The 26,552-nt window shown below is 39.8% G+C and overlaps 1 protein-coding gene across 1 annotated transcript in view; it reads left to right on the forward strand.

Annotated features, from left to right (window-relative positions):
* The first annotated feature begins 1,742 nt into the window (after window positions 1-1,742).
* Window positions 1,743-26,552, forward strand: part of LOC125933259 (uncharacterized) — a 40,886-nt gene continuing 16,076 nt past the window's right edge. The window contains exons 1-2 of the mRNA XM_049646148.1: window positions 1,743-1,902; window positions 10,271-10,315. Of these exons, the coding sequence (XP_049502105.1) occupies window positions 1,783-1,902; window positions 10,271-10,315 (165 nt within the window). The 5' untranslated portion in view covers window positions 1,743-1,782. The remainder of the gene's footprint in view (window positions 1,903-10,270; window positions 10,316-26,552) is intronic.

Below are 26,552 nucleotides of genomic sequence, written 5' to 3' on the forward strand. Positions count from 1 at the left end.
CCTCCTGTTATATGGATGTGCTCACCAATCCAGAAGCATTCTGAACCTCATAGTTTAAGGTTTTTGGAATCCTTTCATCACATATAGGCATGATTGATTATTAACTCAATCTCCAGCCCCTCTTCTCTCCTTGGAGGCTGGGATAGGGTGGGGCTGACATTTCCCAGCTTCTAATTATGGCTTAGTGTTTCTGGGTACCAGCCCCCATCTTGAAGCTACCCAGAAACCCACCAAGAGTTGCCATTAAGACAAAAGATGCTCCTCTCACCCAAGAAATTCAAAGGGATTTAGGAGCTCTGTGTCAGGAACCAAGGGTGGAGACCAATAAATATTTATTATTATGTCACAGAAGCACATTCTGAATTCTTCCTTATTTGGTTTAATGACCTAAGAAAGTCTTCACTTCATTTAATCAAAGATACCTACTTTTTCCCCCCTGTATCTTCTTATTCTGACACTGTGGTTTTCAAATTCATTCTTATTTAACTCCTGATGTCCTTCCCATCTTCTGTTTTTTAAATGAAGCCCCCTGTATTCCAGAGACATATGCTCTGGCTGGAGTGGGGTTGATGATCCAGATCTGGGAGCCCCCTTTTCTAGTATCCTCACCTTTCTATTCTTGCAGTAGTTCCTGAAGGACTCTGTGGAAAACTTAATGTCCAGCAAAACACACTGGTTTTGAAGAAAAGTATCAATGATTCAACTATCTGTTGGTGAGGGGAATCTTCCTTTCCTATAGTTTAGATAGACTCTTGTTCTTTTTTACTTACTTATTTATTTATTTGCAACTGGCTAGAGTCTAAAAATAAGTTTGGAACCCCCTGGACAACATGTTCTGCTGATGTTAGAACATAAGTTGGATCCCAATTTTATATCTTGCTCTTCAAGGGCTGGTCAAATTCTCCTGAGATGTGTTCACCAGAAAGAGCCAACAGCTGAGTAGCTAAAACCTGACATATTGAAAACCAAAGGAAACTCAGGTAGGAAATGTCAAGGTATTGATTGAGTCTTGAAATACGTGTATGTGTTTTATGTCTAAATTTTGAAAATAAAATGAAGGAAATGAAAACAAAAGTCTCCAAAAAAACTCAAAACTTTCCCCTGTATCATTTAGGGTCATTTTTATCTAAATGTTAAAGAATTAAAAATGCTAGCAAATTTCTCAACATTCAAGATATGAACTGGGTTCATGTTTTGTATAATAACCTAACTCCTCCCCTACTTAAAAAATTATGAGTGAAAATTCTTCATTGTATATCATTGTTACAAATCCTATCCCATATTGGGAGGGGGATACTTATCAAAAGTGTGGAGAAATAATGCAAGACTATAGGTTCTATATCTCTCTTGCTTTTTTTCCCTCTCAAAACATAAAGCAGAACTGTTTGGAGCATAATAGCAGGTGAGTAGGCTTTTCTTTTGAGACCTAAGATACCCCTGGTATTTATTATCTTACTGTACTAGAACCTTGACATCCAGGTAACAAAGGTCTTTTGATTTTATAACTTCATTAACTTAATAGCTAATGAAGTGGATTAATGTGTTTGGCAACTGTCGTGTTTTGTTAAGCACTAAACATAGAAGCATTGAAATCTTGTTTAGCTGTATAAGTAATGACATAGCCATTCTTTTTCCCAGGCTGCAAACCTATGATTATCTTCTAAACATTCCATCTCAGAACATATTTTAGTGTGATAACTCTTAATTTTTTTTAACTTTTCTTTTCTTGTGCAAGACAGATTTTCAGCAGTCTCAGAAGGCTAATCAACTTTCTCTGCATGAATGAACTTAATCTTACATGTGAAGCTTATTCCATTTTGGGAGACACTATGGCTCCTATCTACCTCACATTTGCACCTGTATGATAGATGGAACCTTGTTGCCATGAAGTTTTTTCTCAAGGTGAGTGTATTTAGTGAATTTAGTACATTCATCAGAGGCAATAAGAAGAAATTTGTATTTTGGTTCATTCATGTTTAAAATTTATTCAACAGTATTTATTGAATACCTATTTTGTTTTAGTTCTTCTTTAAAAAAAATTTTAAGTAAGCTTTATGACCAACAAGGAGCTTGAACTCGTGACCCTGATATTGAGAGTTGTATGCTCTACCGACTGAGACAGCCAGGAACTCCTTCAACACCTATTTATTGAAGGCCTCATCATATGCTAAGCATAATACAGCATTAAAACAAAAGTATTTTATACCAACCCAATTTACCTCAAATTTTCCTTTCCAACTATGCACATTTGTGATGTGATTAGCATAGGAGAGTGTTTGAATGGAAGACTTGACTAAATGGCCCAAGTATTATAATAAATCTCAAGTTATTACAAGACTTTGCCTTATTGTTTAGAATGGTTTCCCATTGTTTAAGTAACAGTCAGTTTATGTACCTGCCTCCTAATGGCAAGGGATGAAATAACCTGGATACAGAGCTGATATTTGACTGGTTTGCACTTGTATAGTTATGTGGATAGTTCACAGTTGTGTCAAATTTGGGGAATTCTCCTGCCATATAGAATGTTGTGTATTTTGGATATCATCCCTACTATGTATCATTTTTTTCTTTTATTGGGAGAGGTATAAGAATATTTGAAAGGCTTTTGGGCCACTGTTACTAGAAGGCAGTCCTGTTTTATTTCAGGAAATTTCTTTTAAGGGCAATTTGAAACATTTAGGGCAGCCGTAATTTTTGAATATTCAGAAGAAATATAAAATATCACAGTGGGAAAAAATAAGTTGGAAAACTTCCTCTACTACTATTTCCTTAGTCAGATCAGGTTGTCTTATTTTGCTCTGTCAGTAAAACCTCTGTTTATTCTCTCAGTCTCCCTTCCGCTCCTATTCACCAGTTCTCCACACTCCTTTCTATTGGGAAGGACCCTGAGCTTGAAAACAAGAAAATTTGCTTCTCTGGGCCTTAGTTTCTTCATCCATTAAATGGGTGTGAATGTTACAGATAAGGATTTTATAGACTGCAGTTCAGATTGCATCAAATATAATTTCTTTTTCCTATTAAAAAAAGGTTACTTTCCACTTCCTAATACCACGTGGTTGAGAAAATTTAATTCTGCCCTTGGAAGTTCTTCAGTCTTTTTCTTCTGTCATTTTATGTTTATAAATAATGAATTTGGGGTTTTAGCCCTCTGCCTCCTCTTCTCAGAGTTGGCGGTGGGGCAGGTGTGCTTATGTGCCCTCAGGCATTAGGAGGAGTTCAGGGAGAGTGTACCTACCAGCTCTGGGGAGGTGTTTGCTCATCCTGCTTGTCCTTGATCACTGGTGTCCAGACAACTCTTGGTCAGACTTCCATGGCCTTGGCCTGCCTCCTCTCTGACTCCCAGTCTACTCTGGCATCTGTGCCCACTTCCTCCTCATCTTGACCAGGAGCTCTCTTTGGTTCCACTCACTGTCTTGGCCCCTTCTGGGGACACAGAAAGGTCTTGTCAAGCTACCAGTCATGGTTAGAATTTAAGCTTTGGCCTTTTTCTTCCAATGTTTCATTGTGTAAAATTTCTAACAAACAAATAAAATTAAAAGGGTTTCACATTGAACACTCATGTACCTACCACTCGGATTCTTTAATTAACATTTCACTATACTTGGTCTGTCAACTGTTTATCCTTTTCTCTGTTCCTCTGTGGTTGGGAGAATATTAGCCTGCTTGAAGATGTCCATGTCCTAAACTCTGGGATCTGTGAAGATGTTACTTATTTTTTTAATAAATCCTAAAGTTAAAATTTTTTAATGTTTATTCACTTGAGAGAGAGAGAGACAGAGAGAGAGAGACAGAGAGAGAGAGAGAGAGGGAGAGAGAGAATCTCAAGTAGGCTGTTTGATGTCAGTAGAGAGCCCAATGCAGGGCTTGAACCCACAAACTCTGAGATCATGACCTAAGCCAAAATCAAGACTCAGATGCTTAACCAACTGAGCCACCCAGGAGCCCCTAAAGATGTTACTTTACGCGGCAAAAGGCACCTTACAGACGTGATTTTGTTAAGGACCGTGAGATGGGGGTATTATTCTGCATTATCTATTTGGGTTCAGTGGGATCATAAGGATCCTTAAGTCAGAGAAGGCAATGTGACAGTCGATGCAGGGTCAGATGCTCCTGTGTTGGAGGATGGCAGAAAAACCCACGAGCCAAGGAATGTGGGCAACATGTAGAAGCTGGAAAAGTCAAGGAAATGGATTCTCCTCTAGAGCCTCAGAAGGAGCACAGCCCTGCCCACACCTCGATTTTACCCCAGTGAAACTCATTTCAGACTTCTGATTCCCAGTAAGATAATAAATTCGTATGGTATTAAGTTGCTAAATTTCTTACAGCAGCAATAAGAAACCAATACACCGACCAGCCATCCAGCAATCCACCTTTTAAAATTCTTTAAAGGGGTGCCTGGGTGGCTCAGTTAACCATCCAACTTTGGCTCAGGTCATGATCTCACGGCTCATGGGTTCGAGCCCCGTGTCGGGCTCTGTGCTGACAGCTTGGAGTCTGGAGCCTGCTTCGGATTCTGTGTCTCCTTTTCTCTAACCTTCCCCCGTTCATGCTCTGTCTCTTTATGTCTCAAAAATAAATAGATATTAAAAAATTTTTTTAAAAATAAAATAAATGAAATGTTTTATATATTTGGAAGTTAGCTTGAGAAACCATTACCCCTCTCCTATTAATATTTTAATGTGCCTCTCATCAATTAAGAGTTCAATATCTGTTGATAGTTTCTCTTTCTATTGAGGTAGAATTAACATACAGTGAAATGAACAAATGTTAAGTGTACTTTATCACCAGTTCCAAGAAATGCTTACATCTGTGCAACAACCCAAACCCCCATGGAGTTAGGGATGTAACCATCGTTCCAGGAAGTTCCCTCTGTGTCTCCCCAATAAAGGGTCCCCGGATAACCCTTGTTCTTACTTTTTGCTTCTTCTAGAACTTTATACTAATGGAACTATGCAGTATGTATTCCTTTACGTAAGGCTACTTTCTCCCAGAATAATGTTTTGAGGTTTATTCCTGTTCTTGTATCAGTAGTTTGTTCCTTTTTATTCCTCAGTACTATTTCATTACATGAATATCCACATTCCCCAAAGATGGATGCCTAGGCTGTTTCCAGGTTTTGGTTAATATGAATACAGATGATATGAGCATCGTCGTGTAAGTCTTTTTATGGACATATGTTCTCATTTTCTTTGGTAGATATCTAGGAGGAAACTGCTGGCAAGTTTAGTTTAGTTTTGTGAGAAACTTCTAGAACTTTTCCCAAGGTGGTTGTACAGTTTTATACTCAACCCCTCTACATCTTCTTCAAGTTGACGTTGGCAGTCTTTTTAATTATAGCTGTTGTGTAGGGTATGTAATAGCATCTCATAGAGATTTTAATTTGCGTTTTTTGGGTGACAAATGATGTATGCCAGGCTTTACCTACTGAAGCTAAAGACTCCAGTTTCTTGTGAACCAAAAACTTCGTTTATTTTGAAACTTAAGTGGCCTTATGTACCCTCCTATGAGAAAACATTTATCTGGTACTATACGAAGTCATGATAGGGTGAGGTCCTATAAGTCCTAGGTTAATTGTTCAGAGTTCTTTCCCGCAGCAAATATCTGTTCTCCCGAACTTACAAGCTCATTCTGAGGAGCACATGAGATAATAATGATTGATATATGAGCTGTTGTTATTATTTCAATCTTACTGAAACAAGACTGAGGTTTCTTTTTTGTTGTTGTTTTTGGAAAATATGTCTTGAATATACGTTATTATTTCTCAATATTCATTTAGGGACTATTTTGGTTGTTCTAAATGGAGAAAGAAAGGAAAATAGTGTAAGACAGCACTAGATAGTTAAAACTGTCAGTAGTTTTTAAGGTGCATTTGGAGCAGTCTGTCAGTGCAGCTTAACTGAAGGGCAGAATATTTGTGTGTTCCACAGAATGAATGTATTGTTTGGATATGGGGTGCATGTATATTTATCAGAATTCTCTAACAGTTTGGAAGGGATACACTAGTTTTAGATTTCATTTAACTGAGACCCCTTCAAATGGGAGAACAATTTTGTTATATCATCTGTGCTGAACACATGGTTTCTTCTTCCTTTTTTATTCTCTTTGTACCTAGATTTGTCATGACCCTTCTGTACTACAGAAACTCCGCTCCAGGCAAAGTTTTACAGCACAAAGTGTTCACAAACCAATTCTATCTCCTGCCAAAGTGAAGAAAAATCTGATTTTTAGAAGAAAAAAAAATCTATATCTATCTCCCTGGAGGGAGAATAATGCATTAGAAAGAATAGAAAGATATTTTCCCTCTCCTTTTCTGACCCCCTCTTTTTTTTTTTTTTGTCTCAGCTTCTCTTTGAACTCAACGGGGTCTTTTCCTTAAACAACAAATACTCCCTTATCCATACCGCCAACCTCCCGTTTCTCTGTTGAAAGAAATAGATTTCACATGTTGAGGCAATAGGGAAGCCCGTATTATAGTCTCTTCCAAAATGCTTAAAGGAAAATGAACTGTGGATACCAGGAGAATTTCCGCCATTATTTTAAAATCATTAGATCCCGCAGCTTGGCCTTGAGGCCTATGGTGTCATTGCTCGGGTGGCAGTTCAAAACTTTTCGGTTAACTTTAGGGGTGTACGCTGAGAAGTCATGTAATGTGGGCCCATGCTACAGTTTTGCTTGTGGGAAAATTTCCCATGTTTACAGTCTTCTGTCATATTCTGAAGGTCTCTTCTCAGCTACAAAATTCTGACTTTTGATCAATAGTGTGGCTCTTAACCTTTAAGTCTTGACTCATTCCTGCATTGCACATACTTAATTGGTGTGGGTTTGTGTGTGGGGAGGATGAAGGCAGGTAGCAACTGAGAAGATATATACTTCTCTCTCTCAATTATTTTCAGGCTAGTCAAGATGACTGAGTGAGCCAGTTAAAAATTTCAAAGAGGGGAGACTTATTAAAAAATAAGTGACCTTATGCTTAAGCCAAATAATTAAAATTTCAAAATTAGGCACTGAACATCAATGCTAAATATTCTTCCTGCACTTGGAGAGCCTTCTGCCAGACTACTGCATGGCACAGGAGTCTGGTTTCTCTGGAATGGAATGCTTAATTGAAACCAAATTAGAAATATCTCAATGTAGGGGCGCCTGGGTGGCGCAGTCGGTTGGGCGTCCGACTTCAGCCAGGTCACGATCTCGCGGTCCGTGAGTTCGAGCCCCGCGTCAGGCTCTGGGCTGATGGCTCAGAGCCTGGAGCCTGTTTCCGATTCTGTGTCTCCCTCTCTCTCTGCCCCTCCCCCGTTCATGCTCTGTCTCTCTCTGTCCCAAAAATAAATAAACGTTGAAAAAAAAAATTAAAAAAAAGAAATATCTCAATGTAAAGCTTATGGGAATTCAATATTTTGGTTGTTAATTTAGAATCATAAGCAAAACTTGTACAGATGGTCTACAGATACATGTATGTAAACTGATATAGAAAATAACATGAGAAAATTTCTGAACTTAAACATGTGTGCATTCAAGTAGTAGTTCTATGTTTTGTATTTGTATAGAACATGAGTAATAATGTATTATCTTCAAAACACAGACAACATATCCTGTGTTTTCTGACATTGTTTCAATTTCAATTATTCTGCTTAGTTGTCCCAATAGATAAACTAGTATTTATTGGATTATGACAGAGGCAACATATCATGGTCAACTGAAAATTAAGGGGGAAAAAAAAGAAAATGGGAAAAAAATTTGCCTTCTGAGCTTTCAACTATAAATGAAAATCTAATAAATCAGAGCAGAGAGATGTGGTCTCCTTATGGAGGTATAGTGGCTATATGGCTGGAGGGACACTAGATTATTATTTGATAGAGGTTATTAATGTGACATGAGAAACTGTTTGTAAACTCATGTTTGCAACTAATACAAGGCATTGTTTTCCTATAATTCTAATTGCCTTCTGATTTGAGCTCCCATTTCTCCCAATTGGTAGAACTTGAATCTCAATCAGTTCAGGTGTCTACCTCTCTTTCTTTCCTAGGGACCCAGGGACAGGCCAGAATCCCCTTGAGGACAGACAGGCGTCTGATATCTCCTGGATTTATTCTTTGATTCTTTCCTTGTCCCCAGATTGGGAGACTTATGTAATGTCTGGGACAGGAAGTCTTGCTCTTAGAGCATCATATTCCTCCCAATCTGTTGTCTTGGTGGGATTCTTCCCTCTCTCGAAGGAGCCTAAACTATTGAAACTCAGAAACCAAGAAGATTCCTTTTCTCTGGACTTCTCCTCTGCCATTCCATCCTGAGGCAGTGACAACAAAATACCTAAGTTCCTGAATGGAGGAAGGTTTAAGGGACGCCAGAGAATGTTGGGGAAAAATTCCCTTACTAACATTTCAAAATACTATCTTGTCACTGGTGTAAACATGTCAGTGGGTTGGTGTGGTGTGGAGGTGGTGGGAAAGGCAGGTGTCTGGGGTTGGCTGTGGAAGGACTGCATGGAAGGAAGACAAAGATCTAAAGGACTCACTTCATGAGACCAATATTCTGGTCCCTGAGCAGTTATATCTTTATTATAGTGACAGGTACAACATTCTCTCTGAACCTGCTGCTATTAACCATTTAAACTGCAAAGCAATCTCACCCTTTTCTGGTTTTACCATGACAAGTAAGCCACAGACAATTTCACTTTTCATATGCCTTGTTTTCAGGGAGATGGTGAGCTAGTCAGAACTTTGTAAGTATATGCCCCACCTGCCGGATACGGTTCTTATTTAAAATGAATATGATGGCAGGTGCCTGGTGGCTCAGTCGGTTAAACATCTGACTTCAGTTCAGGCCATTATCTCATGGTTTGTGAGTTTGAATTCCACATTGGGTGAGCTTGAGCCCTGCTTCGAGTAAATACAAGCCTCTCTCTCTCTCTCTCTCTCTCTCCCTCTGCCCATCACTCACTTGTGGACTATCTCTCAAAAAATGAATATGTTGGCTTTCTACTTTATTTATATTATAAGCTCCCTCGACACTCACGTATTCACATTCCTGATTTTCTCTGTCAATCCTTGATCTTGTGGGCTAAAATGTAATTCAGGAGAAAGCCAGGAGCCTACACATGGATTTCTATGGAGTACCAGGTGGACCAAACTAGAGTGGCTATTGAATCGATTTCTTATACAAGTAAAGGTCAGATCAGGGATTTGTAAAAAGCCTGTATTTTGTGTGTGTATCATGTGAATCTCCTTATACCAACATTTGCTGGCTTTTGCTCCCACCTGCTCACTCACGACTTTAGTCTCCCTTCTATCTGTTTCCCAAGGTTTCTGGAAATTTCTAGCTATCTCAAATGATTTTATAAATCATCCAGTCAGTTACAACATGGCATCTACCAAGCTGCTTCTCTTGCTAGGTACATCACTAAATACATTGTTTGGCTTTTAATTTATACAAAACATACTACTTTTATTTTTTTTAAGTTTATTTATTTTGAGAGAGAGAGGGTACATGCAAGCACATGCATAATTGTGGACGAGGCAGAGAGAGAAAGAGAGAGAGAGAGAGAGAGAGAGAGAGAGAGAGAGAATCCTAAGCAGGCTCCATGCTGTCAGCACAGAGCCCAATGCGGGGCTCAATCTCACAAACCTGTGAGATCATGACCTAAGCCAAGATCAAAAGTCGGTCACTTAATCGACTGAGCCACCCAGGTGCCCCAACACACTACTATTATTAATGCTAGTTAATGGTTGGGTAGTGATTATTATATGCCAGGCAATGCAGTAAGCACCTATGCACATGAGTTTGTTTACTTCTCTCAAAAACACTAGGTTGAATTGTGTCCTCCTGAATAAATATGCTGGAGTCCTAGCCCTGGTACCTCTGAATGTGACTTTATTCGGAAATAGTCTCTTTGCCCTATTAAACAAGTTCAAATGTAGTTACTGAAATGGGTGCTAATCCAATATGGCTGGTGTCTTTATAAATATTGGGAAATTTGGACACAGGGACAGACACACACGGAGGGAAGATGATGTGAAGGCCACGTGAAGATGAAGACAGAGATTGGAGTGATGCATCTGCAAGCCAGAGAGTGCCAACAGCCACCAGAACCAGGAGAGAGGCCTGGAAGGAACCAACGTTGGCAATACCTCAGTTTTGGTACTCTAGCCTCCAGAACTGTGAGGTGATAAATTCCCGAAATTAGGCCATCCAGTTTCTGGTACTTTGTTATGGCAGCCCTAGGAAATGAATACATTCAATGAAGGAGGCACTATTAATTGTTCCCATTTTGCAGATGAGGAAACTGAGGCACAGAGGAATGAAGGGATTTGCACAGCTGGTAAGTGATTTAAACTCACACACTCTGGCTCCAGTATCTGTGTTTTCACCCATTATACTAAAGTGCCTCTTGTCTCTTTTTTAGTTTATGACCTTTCCTTTCTTAGCTCTTTTCAGTCTTCTCACTGCCTTCGCACTGTACACGTCGCTTCTCCCACAGTCTCCCACTGGGTGCCATGACCTCCACTTACCCAGAGCTGCACTGTGCTCGTGGCACAGCAGGAAAAAAGCCTTCCTTGGTGCTCTACCTCACTCTGTTGGAGGCTTTCTCAAACAGCACTCACGGCCTGAGCCCCAGGTTTGGCAGAGTTTTTAGGGAAGCCCCTCTTTTGGATTTTGATTCCAGGTCTCGCTCCCAAGAATCTGGACAGAAATCACTGGGTGTTGAACAAGGGCAAATATGAGTCCTGGCTGACAGTAAACTCTTGATTTCTTTTCACCCTGTTGACTGGACTAGAACTGGGTCATGTGTGTGTATGTTACACATACCCATATGTGTGTGGAGAAAAATACACGGTGGATAAGAGATGTGCGAGAGAGACAAAAAGTGCTAGCTACCCAGATAAAGACACTTTGTGGGGCACCTGGGAGGCTCAGTTGGTTAAGTGCCCAGCTTTGGCTCAGGTCATGATCTTGTGGTTTGTGAGTTCGAGCCCCGTGTCGAGATCTGTGCTGGCAGCTTGGAGCCTGGAGCTTGCTTCAGATTCTGTGTCTCCCTCTCTCTGCTCTCCCCCAGTCACACTCTGTCTCTCTCTCTCAAAAATAAACATTAAAAAAAAAGACACTTTGTTGCGTATCAGCATGTGTACTTAAAATTATGGGTGTGTACCTATGGAGGTATATAAAAAGATAGCCATTAAAATGTTAATAGTGATTGTTGCAGGGTCATAGAATTACTGAACTTTTTCTTCTTTCTCCATTTCTGTGGGATAAAGGATAGTTATTATTTTTCTCATAATAATGGTGGCTCCCATTAAGAGCACAGAAATGATAAAGATAGTATTATTTCCTTTATATTGGATCCATAAATTGGCTTGACTGTAAGATTTCTGAATCTCCTTGCACTTTCTTCCTGTATGATGTTTCTTTTTCTTTAAAATCATCTTGAAGATCAAAAGTGTGATGTATAAGATAAGTGCTTAGAAGAGACTTGGAGAGGTGATATTCAATGAATCAGCAGATGAAGAGAATGGAAATGCTCTTAAAAAAAATCACATGGTTGGGCTCTTTCCTGTCTCTTTCATTGGGACAGTCTGAGTGACTGTGACAGAGTGAGAACCACTCCTTCCCCACCCATTCATTTGTGCTTGGCCATATGGATCATAATGACGAAGGCAGTCTGTTCAGGAACCTCTGCCCACATTACTGGGCAACACACAACCGTCTTGCAGCAAATGAGTACTGGCAGGTTGTCATCAAAATAATAAACCCATGGTCCAAAGGGAATAAAGTTGGTGGTCTTAATAAACAGTTATGGTACTGTTTTGTACACTGAAACCACCAATGTTTAAAAACCATCATGTTGTAAATATTCCTCCATTTGGTATGTAGAGTTAGAGCATCCCTCATACCTATCTGTTTTTCAAGGTCAGTGAATTTTGTAAAATTCTTTGCCAAGTAGCTGCTGGGATATGAATACATTTATGTGGAAATGAACTCAGCCAGCTAGTTATGGAACGAGATTTTTTTAATGGAATGTACTGACAGGAGAGAAGAAAAGGCAAACATAAAGAGTGAATAATAACCTAATGAAAGGAGGTTTTTTTCCCCCCCTCCCTTCAGTTCAGGAGAAATAGTAATCTATTTTTTAAAGACAAACTTTCAAAAGTCAGAAGATAGAACTTCAACTCCATTGAGATAGTGGAAATAAAGTATTTCCAAGGAAAAGGAATGAATGGCATGGATGTAACAAAACAGGAATAAATACTTGAATTGTTTAAGTCTTGTTTTCAAATGTAAGGGGGTATGAATGATGATGCAAAACAAAAAATCTATAGGCTTAACCTAGACTTTCTTAAGTTATATTAAGCGCCTCCCCCAAAACACCCAGTTGCAAAAAAAATAAGTTTCCTAAAAATGCCAAGTTTTTTAAAAGGAGAATTGTGCTTCAGGTGGGTTGAAACCAGAACAATAACAGTCAGCTTGTTCTATAAAAGTTCCCTGCTCTGTCTGATTTCCTCCAAAAACAAAAGAGAAGCCTAATGCTTTGGGTTGATAAAAGCTCAGTATGTCAAACTAGAAATTGCACTTAGTCTGTTTAATTAAATGGAATTTGTTTTTTGGCAGAGTTTCCCAAGAATCTCTCTGATCCTTGTTTCAAAGTTCAAAGCACACTCTTAAGAACCGCCAACCACCTATATCCTTGTGTCTCGTCTACCTCAGGGCTTTTCTATTCCCGTTATCTGCATCTGTCTGCCGTGTGTGTTCCCACATTTGAAATTTAGCCCCTCGTTGGTCACACACACATGCTCCCACTCATGGATGCTGCACGTGGTGCTCCTGAAGGTGGTGTTTGTGAGGTAGAGAAAAGTAACTTCAAAGCAGACCCTAAAATCTACTCAGATTTTAGAATGCTTTTGACTATCCCCAACAAGGACATTTCTCCTGGTTCCTCACTTTACTTACTTGAGGTCTTGTTGTCCACATTCTTCTCATCACCCCAGCCCCATGACGTCCCTTCCACAGAGCACTCCCTTTTCACTCTTTTGGGTAAAGGCAAGCATACTCCTCAGCTTCTATTCCTGACCCCTGCTGCTGGGCAATTTCACCTAAACTCAGTCCAAAGAGCTACAGAAGAAAAGGACCTTAAAGTTTTGCAAAGATAAAATGTCTTCCCCACACTTTGTTTTATTTTTCCATATATCAGGACAATAGCATGGGGAAATCCATTCCTTATTCCCATGGTTTTTAAAGAATAGAAACAGAAATCTGGATCCTCCCAGTGTGACAGCATTAAGGGGTTATAAACATCTTCTCCTTTTTTCCATTTCCTTGGTAATACTGCTCGCAGTGGATATTGGGTTCCACTTGGGAAAGGTTAGAGTTTTCTTTCTTTCTTTTTTTCTTTCTTTCTTTTGACTTTATTTATTTTTTAAATTTAAAGTTTGTTTGTTTATTTATTTATTTATTTATTTATTTAGAGTATCTGCACAGAGCCCTATGTGGGGCTTGAACTCACTAACCATGAGATCATGACCTGAGCTGAAGTCAGACCTTAACTGACTGAGCCACCCAGGTGCCCCTTTATTTTTTAAATTTAAATCCAAGTTAGTTAATATATAGTGTAATAATGATTTCAGGAATAGAATTTAGTGATTCATCACTTACATGTAACACCCAGTGCTCATCCCGACAAGTGCCCTCCTTAATGCCCACACCCAGTTAGCCCATCCCCCTGCCCACCTCCCCCTCCAGCAACCCTAAGTTTGTTCTCTGTATTTAAGAGTCTCTTATGATTTGTCTCCGTCTCTGTTTTTATATTATTTTTGTTTCCCTTCCCTTATGTTCATCTGTTTTGTTTCTTAAATATCCTCTATTATTTTCTAATCCAAAACAATGCTTATTAAACATTTCAATTGCTGATATTTATCATTACCTTTATAATTGAAAAGTAATTATTAGGGAAAATTATATTAAAATTTACTTTTACTAATGTAATAGACTTGTTCTTTGGAGCTATCTAAGCCTATCACCAGGGATATCATGACTCCACAACAATAACAAAAGTGGAGAATTTAAAGAAAAGAAGATAAAACTAAACATACTCTCACCGTATGCTCTAGAAATCACACTCTTTGGTATTTACCCAGAGGAGTTGAAAACTTATATCTATACAAAAATCTGCACATGGGTATTTATAATAGCTTTATTCATAAGTGCAAAAACCTTAAACGCAACCAAGATGCCCTTCATTAGGTGAATGGGTAAACTGTGGCACATCTAGAACATGGAATATTATTCATTGCCAGGAAGAAATGAGCTATCAAGCCATGAAAAGACATGGAGGAAATGGAAATGCATATTATCAAGTGAAAGAAGCCAATATGGGAAGGCTACATACTGTATGATTCCAACTATATGACAGTCTGGAAAGGCAGACTTATAGAGATGAGAAAAAAGGTCAGGGGTTACCAAATAGTATAGAATGGGGGGCAGGTGGAGATGAATAGGCAGATCACAGATGATTTTTAGGGCAGTGAAAATAATCTGTATATCATAATAACGAAGACATGTCATTGTACTCTTCATACATCACCAAGAGTGAACCCCAAGGTAAATTATAGATTTCGGGTGATGGTTATGTGTCATTGTACATTCATCCTTGGTAAAAAATATACTGCTCTTGTGAGTGGAATTGATAATGGAGGAGGCCATGTATGTGTGGGGGAGGGGAGTACATGGAAATCTCTGTATTTTCCTTTTAATTTTATTGTAAACCTAAAACTGCTGTATGGGGTGCCTGGGTAGCCCAGTCAGTTAAGCGTCCAACTCTTGGTTTCGGTTCAGGTCATATTCTCACTGTTTGTGAGTTCGAGCCCCACATCAGGCTCTGCGCTGACAGTCACAGCCTGCTTGGGATTCTCTCTCTCCCTCTCTTTCTACCCCTCCCCCACTTACTCTCTCCATCTCTCTCTTAAAATAAATAAATAAAATTAAAAAAATTTAAAACTGCTTTAAACATAGTCTTTTAAAAAATTACTATAATACCATTGTCATACCTAAAAACAAAACAAAACAAAAAAAAAAGAGATAAAGAAAGAAGGCAAGAGAGACATTTTAGAGTGCTCTTTTTAGGCAACAATGGACCAAGTGAAAAGAGAATTATTAAAATATTTGGCTAGAGAGGTTATTACAAAGCACTGTATAACACATTCTTATGACCATTCTCTGTTAAGTGCATCAAGAGGCCAAGCCCATGGAGATTTAACAGATATTTGTCTATTTTTTCTGCATTCCAAATCAGAAACAATTTCCTCAGCCTAGATTGTTTGGATTGATAGGTCTAGTGGGAAAATTCTTTCCTGATACTAAACTTCCAAAATTAGCTTTTGGCGAGGGATTCTGTATTACTGTTTTTGTTTTGTTTTGTTTGTTTGCTTTGAGTATTTCCTTCATGCTTCAGTTTCTAAAAGTTTTTTGAACATGATAACTGTTCAATTTTTGGGCTACACTGTTGGACCTCAGAAATAAATTCCATCTCCAAAGCCTTCTCATATGAATGTCAATCTCTAGGCAAGTATTCAGTTTTCTAAAGTGCCCCGGCTTTGCTCTTCCAAGGGAAGCTAGGGCAGAAATTCATTCAGGTTATGTTACTAAATGACCATCTTTGGGTTAATTGCCCCAAAATAAATAAAGTCATCTCATGAAATTTTCTTCCTCAAGTCTGTCAATTAGCATTATCATTGTGGTGATACAACTTGTTTCAAGATTTCCTGGGCTTTTCCATCAGGAGTCACTAGATATATTTTGTAAGGGGGTTCCCTTTTGGGTTTTGGGGATTGGCTCCTCACTATTATGGTAGAGACTTTTCTCGAGTATCTGGAGATGCTTGGCTTTCTGTTCATATTTAAGAGCCGGGCACTGAGAAACCATCTGGGAGTCTTGTGCATATCAGGGTGGCTTGTCAACTGGTAAACCTAAAAATATCATCAGGATTGGAGAGAGATTTGTCGTTTTATGGGGGTACTCCCAGGTACCAATCTCTGTAGCTCTTTCCCCTGGGCCATACCATCCCGGAAGAGGAATCCTCCAATTTCTTGCCCGAGGATAATATGTTTGTTGGCCACGGTTCTTAAGGATCTGAGCTGGGAGAAACTAGCTGGAGCTGGGTGAAGCTGGACTCCTGGCTTGGTTTGTAGATACCCAGGTAATCCCTCTTATTTCCACTGGAGCTCTTCACTCCCATCTTTCTTTGTGGCCAGTGTCTCTTGGTCCTGAGCTCCCGAGCATCTCTGATTCAATTTATCCTTATTCGAAACCTTCTCTCTTCTGCTGGATTGTATGAGGTATGTAAGTGCTTCTTTTCCTGAAATATAAGAAAGGTCTTCCTTTTTTTTTTTTTTTTTGGAATTTTAATTCATTCTTAGTTTGTCTATTTGTGGCTTCAACCCCTAATTTAGATATATTGGGATTTGTGAATAGATAGGTATAACTTTTTTTATATAATCCTTTTATAACCCTTGATTTTCTTTATATAACCCTTTGTCACCTGGAGTCATTTCTCGTAGTTCCCACTGAGTTTTAGAGTCCACAAATCAATGGTTTGTGTCTTAGTTTCCACATCTTTAAAATTGGACTTGACAGCTAAGGTCCTTTTCCAATCATAAGTTCTGTCGTGGCAGGAAATAGGCTGAAAGGGCTGGAGGCACAGCAGTTAGACGCCCAGATGCATATCACTGTTCCACCACTGTGTAATCAGGGTGCTCTGGTTGTAAGCAACAGAGGACAATCGGGCTTCCTTAAACATAAAGGAAATTACAAGAAGGATAATGAATAATAGAGTCTATAGTGAAGCTGGAAAGCCAGTCTCAAAGAATGGGCAGAAAACCAAAGAGGCCCGGCGGTGGGGAGGTCAGCCTGATGGGGAAGGAACAACCCGATGGGGAAGCTGCCACTGGTGCCATTGCCATGGGATATCAGCCCCCAGTACATACTTGATGTCGTTATCATCGTCAATAATTGCTCAACTCCCCCTCCGTCTTTGTGACTGGTTGTGTTGTGCTCTTAAGTCTCAAGAGAGGAGGAGAGGAGATTTATGTCCCCATTTGTATTCGAGTTCCCCGAAGAAATAGAAGCAACATTTTATTTTATTTTAAGATACTTTATTTTAAGCTCAAGTGATTACGGGAGTTGGAAAGTCTGAAATCTATCGGGCAGGCCCGCAGGCTGGAAATTCAGGTGAGAGGAGATGTTGCAGTCTTGAGTGTGAATTCTACAGGGCAGGCCAGGTAGGCTGGGAGCTCAGGCAACATTTCTATGTTGCAGTTGTGAGACTCAATTCCTTCTTTGGGAAATCTTGCCTTTGCTCTGAAGGCCTCCAGCTGACTCATGAAGATTACCTACAGTAGGGGGAATCTGCTTTACTCAAAGCCCACTGATTAAAATGTCAATTACAAAAAAAAAATTACCTTCACAGGGACATCTACACTAGTATTTGACTGAACAGCTGGGCACCACAGCCTTACCAAGCGACGTGCAAATTTAATCATCCCACCATTCAGTGTTCACAGCAGGATCCCCCTTCAAACATTTCCTAAATGTGCTCTACCTAAAGTGCTCAGTAGGGAGATGGAAAAAAAAATTATAGTTGCCCACTATAGCCACTTTACCGTGTGACCTTTGGCAAGGCATTTTTCTCTGTGTTTCTGATTCTAGTTCTGTAAAATGAGGATAATAATAGCAACAACACAGATGATTGTTGTGAAGGGTAAAGATACAGTATATGTAAAGCCCTTACAGAAGTGCTTGGAACCAGCACTCAATAAATTAAGGTGCTATAATTTCTTTTCATTTCTTTTTTTTTTAACGTTTATTTATTTATTGAGACAGTGAAAGAGAGAGAGACAGAGACAGAGAGAGAGAGAGAGAAAAAAACCAGTGGGAGAAGGGCAGAGAGAGAAGGGGACAAAAGATCCGAAGTGGGATCTGTGCTGACAGCAGAGAGCCCCCTGTGGGGCTTGAATTCATGAACCGCAAGATCGTGACCTGAGCCGAAGTTGGACACTTTGACTGAGCCTCTCGGGGGCCCTGAGGTGCTATAATTTCTTATCTAAACATTGCAATAGAATACTTCTCACAGCTCATATACCCAGCTGCCCAGGGGGTAGGGTACTGGAGGGTGAAACGCCTGCATTGTGGTTTGCATCCATAACCAAAGGCCTTTACTTTGCACATGCAAACAATGACACTACCAGCTCTGAGTCACTGAGCCCTTACTACGTGGCTGGTACTCTTCTGGATACCTTACATGCATTTACTTGTATGGTTTGAGTCACACAATAATCCACTGAGGTTTGTGATTCCTCATTCTATGAAGCCGGAATTGGGATTCAGAAAAATACGTATCACGCCCAGAAGCACCCAACTAGCCCATCGCAGGGCCTGAATAAGAACTCCGGGTTTTCTTATTCTAAATCCCACTCTCTCAACTACTCCTCTGTGCTGCCTCGACTTTTGTCCAGACAGAGAGGTCATCTCCTTTCCCAGCTCAGTCCCTCCAATGTTACCTTGGCTTCATTGGTCTGGAAAATGAGAAACCTGAGTTCTCCCCTAAACATCATATTCAGGATGCTAGACCCCTCTGGGGAAGATCTTTGTCCTTTGTATTCAAAGTTAGACTTTTTTTTTGGTGGTAGCTCCAGTTCAGCTTCCTTCTTAAAAAATGGTTAAAGCGAATTTGAATTTTTTGAGTCAATTCATGGATGTAGAAGAGAAAGAAAAGAGAATTCAAAAAAAAAAAAAATCTCCTTTGAAAAAAAAATCTCCTTTCATACAATTAGAACAATTAAAAACATTCTTTCTTGTAAACTAAAATTATTTAAAACCATTTAGCTAAATCTGAGGTGCCATGGAAAGTATTATTCCATATTTAGAAAAGAAATAGTTAATTTTTGAATATTAATTAAAAACGTTTTTTAAGTTTGTTTTGAGAGAGCAAGAGAGAGTGAGAGAGTGAGTGCGAGTGGGGGAGGGGCAGAGAGAGGGAGAGAGAGAATCTCAAGCAGACTCCCTGCCACCAGGGCAGAGCCCTATGTGGCTCCAAACTCATGAACCCCGAGACCATGACCTGAGCCGAAATCAAGAGTCAGATGCTTAACTGACTGAGCCACCCAGGCGCACCTTAAATAAAAACAGTTTTGAATGTTGGGTTGCTAGAACACTTCATAATATCCATCACAGAAACACAAAGACAAAAATCACACATAAACCCTACACCTGTGCACAAAACCATCTGAAGGCCAAGTGTATCTGAACAACATTCGAAGTACAAACTAAGCCCATTTTCTGGGAGGACTTTGAATGTTAAACATTTTATTCTAGAAGTCAAGTCTACAACCAGTTGATACAGAAAGTAAAACAATTCCTTGGATGGTATGAAGTCAGACCTGTGCCTCTCAAAATTTCATGTCCATAGAAACCATCTAGGGATGTTTTCAGAATGCGGATCTCAATTCACTACGTTTGAGATGAAATCTGAGATTCTGTATTTCAAACAAGCTCACGGAGGGTAGCCACACTGCTGTTAAGTGACCACGCTTTTTAATTTTTTTAAACTTTAATTAATTAATTTATTTAGGGACAGAGACAATGTGAATGGGGGAGGCCCAGAGAAAGTGGGAGACAGAGAACCCCAAGCAGGCTCTGCACTGTCAGCGTGGAGCCTGATGTGGGGCTCGAACTCCTGAAACTGTGAGTTCATGACCGGAGCCAAAATCAAGTCAGACGCTTCACCGACCGAGCCATCCAGGCACACCCAACCGACCACACTCTTAGTAGCAAGGGCGGACTACTGATTTTGGTGAGCCAAACACCACTCATGTATTTTCCTTTGTCATTTATAGTCTTTATGGTATCATTCCTTTTTGGAAGCCCAGGATAGGGATGGCTTCTAATATAATCAAAGACTATTCCATGTAGATGTCTGGAGGTGAGGGAGAGGAAGGAATTGATATTACTGTTCGACTGGAGACACTATTCCTGCCGCATGACAGGAAGTGTCTCGTTTCAATGCTGTAACAATTCCGTGAGAAGCTTACGAAGGGCCCCCTTTTACAGATGAGGAAGCAAAGTTTCGGGGAAAGTAACTTGTCAGGGCTAGTAAGCCGTGGAGTCAGACATTGCACCTTGCTGTGTCTGACTTGACAGCCCATGTTTTTTCCAATGTACCTTGTGCCGGTCACATCTGGACGGTTTTACTGCTCTTGCTTTTTCTTTTGACATCGTTGGCTGTTCTTTATGTTTAAAGTTTCCTTAAAGCAAACCAAATCCAGTTTTAAAAATCGACACAAAGTTGTTCATTAAGCTTCCCTCTTACATCCTATTTTCCCATTTCATTCTGTGTCAAAATTGTTCTCTGCCCAGCAAAGGCCTTGATGCTTTGTGCTCAGCTGACTGACAAAGCATTATGATTTAAAAACTGATTTAAAACCCATCCTGTTCCTCTCTCCACAAAGCCCCAACCTTTGATCTTCTCTCAGGAGCAATTTCCAATCAGCCATTTCTTCAAAGCTTGTAAATGTTTGGTGTTCGGTCTTACCCAAGCTGTCTCCCTCCCCGCAAAGGAGAGGTTGAGACCTGCAATTCCCCACCATCATTACTGGTCTATTGGAAGTCTTAGTGAGGATTTGGTTTTCTATAGTGAAGACGAAATCAAATATAGCAAACCTCATGCTCTGACTGTGTTTACACACTTTAAAACTAAGTGGGGGTTTTCGCAATTACCTAGGTCACCTGGTCTGTCCAAGTGAAATCAGATTATCTCAGCACTATTTTCATTTGGCCCATTTTACCCAGAAGCGTTATTAGCATGATGCAAATTAATCGGATGATTGCTGAGTCACTAGTTTACCTTGTTATACGAACGTGTAAAGATTCTGGCATTCCGTAACAAAGAAGAGAAGGAATAAATTAGTTACCTGGGATTTGTACAATTCTTTTCTTACTGCTTATCTTTCCTTAAAGGCAAGCCAAAATGTAAGATTGACACTTTTTACATTAGGGTTGCATCCCTGGATTGAATGTGGGATGGAAACCCGGGGTCTCGTCTCATCCTTCTTACTGTGGGCATATACCCCTGAGATAGAAGGATACACTGGAAAAAACACAGACTATCAAGTCACACAGACCCAGGTTCAAACCCTGACTCCCAAAAAATGATCACAGCTCTGATTGGTGGCTGCTGGCTTAGGCTAGAGGATCACATACACTTTTATCTCAAGACTACTCATTTTTACTAAAATATGTAGCTTTTGAAAATAGAATTCATGACTAACTTCTATAAGTGTTTCAATATTTCTGTGAATATTTGAATTTCCTTAGCTGGCATTTTATTCAGAGACCCAGAGTGAGCCAATTCTACTTTCTAAAATCAAGTTATAGGGTCTTGAGTTAATAGAAGTTTTAGTAGTAAAGGACACGATACATGGGTTTTGAATTTACTTGGTTTTCCTTGGCGAGGCCTCTCGTCAGGCTAGGACTAGCTGTGGCATACATAATCTAGGAAATGCATCAGATGACTATGTGACTTTCAAGATAGTCTGTATATCAGTCACCTGTAGACCAGAATTATTGGGGTAAAAGGTATGGCCTGCATGTCTGTCATTTTAGAAAAATCAAGAGTTGATGCCAATGCACAGTTGGGATGAGAATAGCTGAATAAAGCTATTGAAAATCGGTCTTTTTGTTCTTGTCATATTTATGGGTTCAGGCCCTGAACAAATCATAAACCTGGATTATTTTCACATAGATAGAATGCACACTAGACCATGTGTTCTAGTTTTCCTATTCTGAATACATGTGGCATAGGACTTACCCCATTTTCTTTAAATTCAATAACATTAAAAATAGCTATAGGAGCACCTGGGTGGCTCAGTCGGTTGAGCGTCCGACTTCGGCTCAGGTCAAGATCTCGCAGTTTGTGAGTTCGAGTCTCGCGTCAGGCTCTGTGCTGATAGCTCGGAGCCTGGAGCCTTTTTGAGATTCTGTGTCTCCCTCTCTCTGCCCCTTCCCTGCTCATGCTCTGTTTCTCTTTGTCTCTCAAAAATGAATAAACGTTAAATTTTTTTAATAGCTATAATTTATTGAGCAACTACTATGTGTAGGTATCATTATTGTGTCATCACCATATCATCATCAATGCTAACACTTAGTAAGTGCTTGCTAAGATATTCCATACATAATTTTATCCTTCTCACAAAACTCCATGCTCTAAGCATATAATTTTCCTCTTATCAAAAAAAAATTTTAATGCATATTTATTTTCTGAGAGAGAGACAGAGAGAAAGCAGGGGAGGGGCAGAGAGAGAGAAGGGGACAGAATCTGAAGCAGGCTCCAGGATCTGAGCTGTCAGTACAGAGCCTGAAGCGGGCCTGACTCACGAACTGTGAGATCATGACCTGAGCTGAAGTTGGATGCTTAACTGACTGAGCCACCCAGGTGCCCACCTCTTCCTTTTTATTTATAGATGACAAAACAGTCATGGAAAATCAAAGCTACTCATCCAGGGTTACATAGTTAATGAGTATACAGTTCTGGCTCCATATCTCTATTATTATTATTTTTTGGCTCTATATCTTTAAAAATTTTTAAATGTTTATGTATTTTTGACAGAGAGAGAGACAGAATGTGAGCGGGAGAGGGGCAGGGAGAGAGGGAGACATAGAATCCGAAACAGGCTCCAGACTCTGAACTGTCAGCACAGATCCCGACTTGGGGTTCGAATTCATGAACTGTGAGATTGTGACCTGAGCTGAAGTCGGACGCTCAACTGACTGAGCTGCCCAGGCACCGCTTGGCTCCATATCTTTAGATACCTCATCTCCAACTTTTATAACAACCCTACAAAGTAAGTGTTTAATATGTAGTCCTATTTACAAGTAAGAATAGGTAGCAGAGGATGTAAATTGTTAAGTAACTGATATTAGATGCTGGAAAGCAACCTAAAGTCAAACCCAAATATTTATTGTGCATAAAAGAATATCTTTCTCTTACCTCCTGTGAGGGCTTGAAGAGCCACACCCAGGTAGGATTCTCCCCAAACCAATGTTACTTTGAAAAGAAAAACCTAGTAAACACTGTGAGCTTAAAAGTTATATATACCAAAATAATTGAAATGCCTGGATATGGGCTTTGGGGATTATAGAGAAGACAAGCTTGGGAATCAGCCTATATCCCCTGCTTTAAATTTCACAGCCAACTTTATTTTGAATGTAAAAGTATGTTAAGCCATATAATTCCCTGGGTTATTTACATTCTAGTCAGGGTGACTATTGAAGGATAGTGTAATTACAGAGTACAATTTCCAAGCTGAATGAAATTGCTTGTATAATAGGTCTGCTGGGGACTGACCTCTGAAAATGCCAAAAACAAATACTTGTAAGTCATGATTAGAAGTGATGATATACAACACCCTGAGTTAATATATGAAGTGAGAGGTGGTCTTTAATTTGGACGGAATATTTTCTTCTGCCTTATGTCAAACCCAGAAAAAGGATCAGAAGCAGAAGTACATTTTCCTTTCTTCATTTCTCAGCATAGTGTCAGAAATTTGCTACTTTTCTATCACCTTCACCAACTGCTTGAGGAGCAACCACCTGGGCAACAGGTTGAAACATAGGTGTTCGCTGATGTTCAGTGTCTGTGAGACTTTATTGTCTGTCGGAGCAGAGAGCAGTATCAGACAGTTCTGCCTCAATCAAAAATTTTTCATGTTTATTTATTTATTTTAAGAGAGCGAGTGAGCGCATGAGTGGGGGAGGGGCAGAGAGAGAGAGAGGAAGGGAGAGAGAGAATCCCAAGCAGGTTTCACACCGTCAGCATAAAGCCTGATGCTGGGCTCAGTCTTACGAACTGTGAGGTCATGACCTGAGCTTAGATCAAGAAATGAATGCTGAACCGACTGAGCCACCCAGGCGCCCCTCAGCCAGTTCTAACGCACTGTCCTCCTCCTCTGTGCTCCATTCCGACATCCACCTACCATTTCTTAGTTCGGCTTTGTGAGTAGATTCAGTGAACAGTGGGCGGGTGTGTTCGGTATTACAGGCAAAATATCAGCACGGGGTATGTAATTAGAAGATAAAGCTAGCAATAGCAAAGATGCTCCCATGTCCTCACTGATATGATTTTTCATCCCTGTATGAAATGAATTATTGTGTACGATTAGTGCTTATCTGGCCCTTTCCCATGTGATCTTCACTTTCAATAACATAAGCATATAATTTTATGCTAAAATGAGATCTTCACTTTTCTAAGTTCATTTTCATCTTGACATCAATCTGCAATTACATTTCTCTTTGTCCTTTTATCATTTCATTTCAGTCTTTAGGAAGGAGGGAAGAAGTTTCAAAGACTAAATTCTTAAAGCGTTTTTTCTAGTTGTCTATTGCTTTATAAGAAACTATACCAATAATACTTTATTTCATTGCTTTGTGAGCCCGTAATTTTGGCAGGGCTTAGCTGGACGAATTTTTTGTGCTCTGTGTGATGTCGACTGGAAAGGCCGGTTTGATCTGGAGGGTCTAGGATAGGTCCACCCAATTACCTCGGCAGGATGTCTGGAAGGCAGTGCCCAGCTGGCTGCTCTTCCCCTCCATGCAAACTTAGGGTCTCTCTCTGTGGTCTTTCTAGTGGGGTAGCTGGATTGCTTACATGGCAGCTCAGAGCTCCAAGAGATTAAGGTGGAAATGCCTGTTCTCTTGCAGCCTAACCTAGAATCTTTCATGGCATAACTTCTGCCATATTCCATTGGTCAAAGCCATCAGAAATCATCCCAGATTCAAGTGGAGAGGAAACAGACTCCACCTCTCCATGGGAGGACTGTGAAAGAGTTTGCTGCCCGCATCATCCATTAATGATGAAACACATACCACATGTCCTCCAAAAACTCAGGAACATACTTGGCCAGGGAGGGAGTTGGATAATATGGACCTCTTGCTCTAGGCTTAAAGAAAATTGTATTTTGTTAATTTTTAAAAATATTTTTATTTTTGAGAGAGAGAGAGCGAGCGAGAGAGAGCGAGCATGAGTGGGGGAGGGGCAGAGAGAGGGTGACACAGAATCTGAAGCAAGCTCCAGGCTCAGAGCTGTCAGTACAGAGCCCAACTTGGGGCTTGAACCCATGAACCGCGATATCATGACCTGAGCTGAAGTTGGATGCTTAACTGACTGAGCCAACCAGGCGCCCCCAGCACTCTTTTCATCTTATGAAACTGAAACTCTATATTCATTAAACAGCAATTCCCCATTTCCCCTCCCCCTGTCCCTGGCAAACACTCTTTTACTTTCTGTCTCTATGAATTTGACTACTCTAGGTATCTCATATAACTGGAATCATACAGTATTTACTGTGTTGTGACTGTTTCATTTCACTTAGCATAATGCCCCCAAGGTTCCTAAATATTATAGCATGTGTCTGAGTTTCTTTCCTTTTTAAGGCTGAACAATATTCCATTGTATGTATATACCACATTTTGTTTATCTGTTCATCCTTCAATGGACACCTTAAGTTACTTTCTTTTCAGCTTTTGGTTATTGTGAATAATGAGTGTACAAATATCTCTTTGAGATCCTGCTTTCAATTCCTTTGAATATATGCCTAGAAGTAAGACGGTTGGATCATATGGCAGTTGTATTTTTAATTTTTTTAGGACTTGTCATACTGTGTTCCATAGTGGAACCATACTGTATTACTTCACATTCCTACCAAAGGCTCCAATTATTCCACATCTTGTCCGTTACTTGTTATTCTCTCTCTCTATTCTCTCTCTTTAATTTGCATGATTAGTGATGTTGAGCATCTTTTCATGGCTTGTTGACCATTTGTATGTCTTCTTTGGAGAAATGTCTACTCGAGTTCTTTGCCCATTTTTTAATTGGACTGTTTGTTGTTGTTGAGTTGTAGTTCTTTATACATCCTGGATATTAACCTCTTATCAGTAATATGGTTTGAAAATATTTCTTCTATTCTTTATGTTAACTTTTTTCACCGTTGATTCCGTTCTCTGATGCACAGAAGTTTTAAAGTTTGATATATTCCGATTTACCTATTTTTATTTGTTTTGCTTGTACTTTTGGTGTCATATCCAAGAAGTTATTTTCAAATCCAATTTCATGAAGCTTTCCTCCTATGTTTTTGTTAGAAGGTGGAGGAGGGCAGTAAGATATCCTCCAGACTGAGAGAACACTTTGAGATGGAAAAATGCAGCAAGACACTCCATATCATTTACAGAGAGTTTTATTTCAGACTAACTTACTGACTGGGGTGGATCGAGCAGATGGATGGTCCGGATGCTACCCAGCTATTCTCCACCAAGTCTGGACCTTAATCCACAGCTTTTATAGAGCAAAGAGCATTGTGGTGAGGTCTAAAGTGGTGACACCTGTGCACCAGTTATATGTCCTTGTCATCTAAAGTGGTGCCTTCTCTGAGCCCCTTAGGGAAGATCAGAAAAAAACCTTCCTACATTCCAGTCAGGATAAACATTAACTACCAAGGGGCCTGGAACACGCAACCTTGAGAGAG

The sequence above is a fragment of the Panthera uncia genome, chromosome D2 (genome assembly GCF_023721935.1).
Source record: "Panthera uncia isolate 11264 chromosome D2, Puncia_PCG_1.0, whole genome shotgun sequence".
Lineage (NCBI taxonomy): Eukaryota > Metazoa > Chordata > Mammalia > Carnivora > Felidae > Panthera > Panthera uncia.